General features: G+C 44.4%; 1 protein-coding gene across 1 annotated transcript in view; it reads right to left on the minus strand.

The window, feature by feature from the left end:
- Positions 1-288: 288 nt before the first annotated feature.
- The window catches only part of dpysl2a (dihydropyrimidinase like 2a), a 6,157-nt gene continuing 432 nt past the window's right edge, over positions 289-6,013 (minus strand). The window contains exons 2-14 of the mRNA XM_015972249.3: positions 4,427-4,515; positions 3,250-3,434; positions 2,945-3,109; positions 2,689-2,750; positions 2,480-2,560; positions 2,325-2,393; positions 2,127-2,247; positions 1,888-2,044; positions 1,559-1,700; positions 1,288-1,458; positions 1,033-1,212; positions 675-867; positions 289-600 (exon numbers count right to left, since the gene is read on the minus strand). Coding sequence (XP_015827735.3) covers positions 509-600; positions 675-867; positions 1,033-1,212; positions 1,288-1,458; positions 1,559-1,700; positions 1,888-2,044; positions 2,127-2,247; positions 2,325-2,393; positions 2,480-2,560; positions 2,689-2,750; positions 2,945-3,109; positions 3,250-3,434; positions 4,427-4,515 — 1,707 coding nt within the window. The 3' untranslated portion in view covers positions 289-508. The remainder of the gene's footprint in view (positions 601-674; positions 868-1,032; positions 1,213-1,287; positions 1,459-1,558; positions 1,701-1,887; positions 2,045-2,126; positions 2,248-2,324; positions 2,394-2,479; positions 2,561-2,688; positions 2,751-2,944; positions 3,110-3,249; positions 3,435-4,426; positions 4,516-6,013) is intronic.

The raw sequence follows: 6,013 nt of genomic DNA on the forward strand, positions 1-6,013 counted from the left end.
AAATAAAAAAAAAAAAAGCACTGGATCATTTTTATTATGATGTGAACTCCCGATAAAATAATAATTTTGTTATTGTGGATGGCTGCATTTTAAATAAAAGTGGACAAAAAATCTAAATATTCAGAAATACAAAAAATTGTAAACAAAATGTTGGTAAACTGCCTCGGTCGGCGTTTTGATCCATTGGGAAAAGTTTAAACATGTACAGCAAAAATAAAATAAAAACAAACCATGTAAACAAATCAATCAGCAAAAAAAGCTGCTTCAATTCACTTCATCCTTCCTCATTACGGGAATATGGCATAAAAAGATGAAACAACATGGAGTAGTGCTTGGTTTCTTCTTCAGAATGAGGTGATGTGGTGGTAATGTGTGGATAAAAATGGACAGCGAGGGAGTGGGGGGTGCACGGGAAGTCAGAGGTGGTGATGGATGTGAGGTGTCATTAATAACTGTGACCTCTGGTCTGGTGTGTCATCCCCCCTCCAGGCTTGGTTCAGCAGGTCGCTTAGCCAAGGCTGGTGATGTTGGCTTTTCCACCAGGGGGCGCCACAATGCGCTGAGTAGTGCGACGGGGAACATTGTCATCGATTTGAGCACCTTAAAATCAAAAACACTATGAAGCAGAGCTGAGCAGAACACCTACGAGGAGTTGCGTGTGTCCACTCACTCACCGGACAGACTGAAGCCAGACTGGTGAAGGTTACGCACGGGCTGATGGGTAAATTGCTGCTGTTGCTGCTGCTGCTGCTGCTTGACGGGGGACGTCTTCCCTGAGGAGACCATGGACATCACCTTGGGAGTCACCGTCACCTCACACACCGGCCCGTCGTACTGGCCCCTGGGGACTCCTCTCAGCTCAGCCACCTAAATTAACAGGTCAGTTCATCAGACTAGAAGCACTTCACCTGTCCTCTACAGCAGAATTAAACCAGAATCTCACTGGAGAAAACGTACACGCAAATTAAAATGCAACTAAACTGGCTTTAGAACATCTGATAGGAGGTAAATCCACATGAACTGAAGACACACCCTGCTGCGAGCCTTTATCCTCTTGTACACGTGGTCAGAGAAGGGCTTACGGCTGATGTAGCGTCCACAGCCCTCCGTGGTGTGAAGGGTACCCTCCTCCAACACAATCTTACCTTGGCTGATCACCACCAGAGGACCTCCACGCACCTCTGTCCCCTCAAAAATGTTATACTCAACAGCCTGTGGGAGGAGCAGATAGGATCAGACCGAGGAACTATAACGTTGGACTCAAATCGAGCTAAATACGTGTCTGACCAGGTTGTGGCTCTTGGCTGAGATGATCTTTGTCATATCTGGGTCCCACAGCACGAGGTCGGCGTCGGAGCCCACAGCGATGCGGCCTTTACGGGGGAACAGGTTGAAGATCTTGGCTGCGTTTGTGCTCGTTACCGCCACAAACTGGTTCTCATCCATCTTTCCAGTCACCTGAACAGAAAATGGAAACACGTATTTTCATGGTAGCACACAAATGCTCGCAAAGCATTCTGCTATAGAACGAGGTGAAATTAGGTTACATATAGCTCACCACACATTTATCCCAGATTAGAGACATCCTCTCCTCAGTGCCATTGGTACCCTCTGGGATCATGGTGAAGTCGTCTTTGCCCACAGCACGTTGGGAAGTCTGGAAAGTGCAGTGAGCGCTACCGGTCACCTGCAGGTCCCCGCTAGAAAGAAAAGTAACAATATGTGCTTATTAAAATAGCAACATGCATTTTTTTTATATAACTTATAGTTTCTGACATGTGACAGAATTATGCAATGTGGCTACTAAGACGTTCAGCAGGGCAGATTTGAAATGCAGCATGTCAGCTGTGTTCCAGCTATCTTTAGGTCTGCGCCCAGACTGCTTACCATGACAGCAGAGAGCTGAGGTGGTCGGGGGTGGTGGGATCAGGGCTGAGAGGCGGAGAGGTGACAAAGGCTGCTGCCTTGGCCCAGTTCTTACTCCAGTAATGGGTACCATCTGTCCCCAAGCTGGCAGATATGGGCTCCCCGTAAACCACAGCGCCTGCAGGAGAAGGCAGGTTCCTGTCAGAGAACAAAGCAGAAGCATTCAAAGTTCTGATAAAAGAAAAAGTTTCTTTCTTTACCCTTTTTCCTGGCGAGAGCAATGACATCAGCCGCACTCTTGCTCATCACCTTGGTGATGTAGAGGGGGCAGTTAGTCTGATTAGCTATGGTGATGGAGCGATTGACTGCTTCAGCCTCCACCTGTGAACAAAGAGAAGAACAGAGGTCAGAAACACTTTTAAGATCTTTCTGTTGTAGAGCAGAACAGGAATAGTTACCTCTTCTGGACGGCTTAGCACATGACCTTCTGGACCGGTGATCCCCAACTCCAGTATTCGCTTCTGCTCCTAAAATAGTTATAAACAAAAAAGAATTTCAATCTGAAACAGAAACATGTGCCTACGAGTCAAACTTCACTTTGTAGCTCCCTCGCCTCAGCAATGATGTCTCCGTTCTCAGCGTGCACCTGAGCGATGGCTCCAAGGTCTCGGATGACACTGAACACCTCGTAGATCTGCGAGAACAGAGATCCACATGCGTCAGCTGTTCGGGTTAGCAACGGCATCGCACACAGGCAAGAAATCAGCACACAGACAAATCAGCAGAGATGCCACTGAGGCCCACCGCGAAGCCAAAGCATACCTGAGAGTCAGAAAGTTGGAAAACATCCTTATAAGCCAAATAGACCAGGAAAGAGTTGACACCTGAAGATAGAAGACTTATGAGAGAAAACTGCCAAAAGGCGGAATAAAAAGAGCAAAAGAAGAAGAGAAATGCGGAGCAAAAGAGAAAGGTAAAACTGAAGAATAAAGCTGAAATACTCAGGATTTTTCTTCCTAATAGATGTTTTTCCCCACATGCAGAACAAAAGAAACAGAAGTCAGCATCACCTACATACCATGATCCTTCACTAGCATCTCCATCTCCTCCTGCGTGCCTCTGTTCCACTCAGTGATGTCCACGTGCAGAGAATAGTCACAGCAGGACTTCCCATCAGCCCACTCTCTCCACTGTTTGAAGGAAGCAAGCAGGCTGACCCCTGGCTCCGGGACCACATGGTCGACTACAGAACGTAAACAAACAAGTTACAATTTCTGTGTGTCTGAAAGAGTTTATGAACCACTAAATCTCATCGTGCATTTGGAGGCACGTTCATCTGCGAGGTAACAATCAAACTGACTGCAACACAAAACTCTGCGTAACTGATCATGGTCGTGCCCCCGGCCAGAGCAGCGCGGGAGCCTTGGTAGAAGTCATCTGCTGCCACCATGCCTCGGTCGGGCATCTGGAAGCGGGTGTGAACATCGATGCCTCCAGGCATCACCATCCGCCCGTGAGCCTCGATGATCTTAACCCCACCAGGAACAATCAGGTTGTCTCCAATTTGCCTGAAAGGAATTGAAACAAACAAATTTGAAAATGAAGCCTTAGTAAAAAAGGGAGTTTTCCTCTCCACTGTCGCTACATGCTTGAATAGTATGAGGATTGCTGTAAAGACAATGACACTAGTCAGTGACTCGATGCAACCTGTTGGGTTCCTTAAACTCATGTATTGGAATGTTTACTTTGTGAAGTGCCTTGAGACGACTCTTGTCGTGACTTGGTGCTATAGGGAGCCTAAGTCACGCCCATCTACTTCCGGACCACAGGTCCCCGGAAGAACGACAAAATGAATGCAAGTCAATAGGGCTAAAAACGCTATTTTCCAATTCCGCTTGTTTTGTGCCATGGATTTCACATATGATGTCCGTGAATTTTAAAGACGCATTTAGATACCAAGTACATTCTTATTTTTGAACGGGGGGGAAATGCTATTTTAGGTTTTGTGTGAAAATAAGTCCAGGACTACAAATGCGCTTCACGAAAGTGACGTCATCGAACCAGACACGGAGAAAACTGAGGAAAAATGGCTGTAAGTTCAGCAAACTTCCCACAGGAGGAAAGAGCCACCATAAATCTGGTCATGTGGTAAGTAGCAGCTACGTTAGGGGAGAGGAGATTATGTGGTGGCGTGGCGTCACATAAACGACGTGCCGATTTCTGGTGTGTATTCAAGCAGTTACGAACTTTTACAAGCCGATAAATCTCAAAGTACGTGACTGGCGTGGTCGAAAAACCCATTACTAGTTTTCATTTAAATTGCAGTACAACATATGTGTGATCCAAGGTCTAAGGCAAAGCGGATTAGAAAATAGCCTTTTTATCCCTGTTGACTTGCATTTTTTCCCCTTCTTCCGGGGACCCATGAGCCGACCAGAAAGGGAGGAGACTTATACTATATACTATAGGCTCCCTATATAAATAAACTGAATAGAATTCCTCTGAGTTGGTACTGGGGGATTAAAAACAGCAGCGGCATTAATCTTCAAGCAGGACTTACTTGATGACTCCATCCTCCATGTAGATGTCAGCCAAGAAGGACTGATCATCGTTTACAATCTTTGCTCCTTTGATGAGAAGACGGTCACTCTGAAAAGAGGTTTGACCTCAAATTAATCATCATTCACTCAACAACAAAAAAACATATATTTTAACCACTTGATCCAGTAAAACAGCAGATTTTATTACAGATTTGTCTTGAACCTGTTTTTCTATAAACCAATCCAGTGGATATTCAACCCAATAATAATGATTACTCCACATGACTCATCACTCATAAAACATGATGTGAAACAAGAAGCAGGCATTTGTGCAGGAACACAAACTTCAAGTGGCACAATTAGCTCCTCCTGAACAAGATGAAAGGACAGCACACCAGGCTGGCCTATTTCTCCTACATCTACAAGGGCCTCTTAAGAAGAGATCATGAAAACAAAGGCCTTACGATGAGAAATACTTTGTTTTTGCTCAGAGTGGATGGACATGGACAGTGGGGGAATTATAGTTGGACTGACATGATTTAGTCCACTGCCTGTCCTTAAGTGGGTCATATAAGTCTTTAACTGTGCAGACCGACTGCGCTGAGGTACAAGAACATGAGAGTGCTTTTCTCAACCTTCCAGCTATAGGAAAATGCAAATAACACATGGAAGCGGGCGGCGTGCACATCGATGCCTCCAGGCATCACCATCCGCCTGTGAGCATCAATGATAATAAGTTTTATTACTTTACAGATGAACTTTGGTGAATAATCCAGTGATCTCTTAAACTGAGCAGATTAGCTGAAGCTCTGTGAAGTGAAAAGCCAAAGGTCAAGCAAAACAAAAACAGACTAAAAAAGAAAACAGGAACTGTTTAAGACAGTGGTATCAGTGGTAAAAAAACAGCAACATAATGAAGAAAAACAAGGAAATATATTCAGCAAGAATGCTGCAAATTATTAGCCTGACAAGCCATCCTATACATGTGACATGCAGAGAAAATAATTTTGCTTTGGCAAATGACGGTCTAGATTCTAGGATATTAAGTTATATCACTTGTAGCAAAATGAATTGATAAAATTAAGCATACTCCAGCTATTTCTGGCTAGGATGACAATAATTACAGATCATTTGACACAAAAACACACCGTTTCTACTTTAAAGACAATATGAGGCAATTCAGATCAACCTATGTATTTGGCTCAAATCACAGTGAGATGATCTGCTTAATCCTGGATTTAACATCAGGGTTTCAGGGTGATGACGGAAGATTTACCTTGACCTACAGACGATCAACCTGAACTTCTGTCTGTGCCAAACTAAAGGCAGCTTCCATCCATGTTTCAGTTGATCTACCTTTAACAGATACACGATAAAAGCCTATTGGTGGATATGCTCCTCTGACCTACTTTACCATAAACCTGTCACTACATTCCAACTACATTTACCCTTTGTTCATAATTAAACACACATAATAAGCTCTGTATGGGGGGTTTAAACTGGATGGGTTTCTTTCATAGGATTCTCAAGAGGATGCCAAGTAGACGATGATAGCGAAGCAGGCTGATTGTTCCACCGCGAGGTGAAGATGCTAATGAATAAATGGG

The sequence above is a fragment of the Nothobranchius furzeri genome, chromosome 17 (genome assembly GCF_043380555.1).
Source record: "Nothobranchius furzeri strain GRZ-AD chromosome 17, NfurGRZ-RIMD1, whole genome shotgun sequence".
NCBI classification, from domain to species: Eukaryota; Metazoa; Chordata; class Actinopteri; order Cyprinodontiformes; family Nothobranchiidae; genus Nothobranchius; species Nothobranchius furzeri.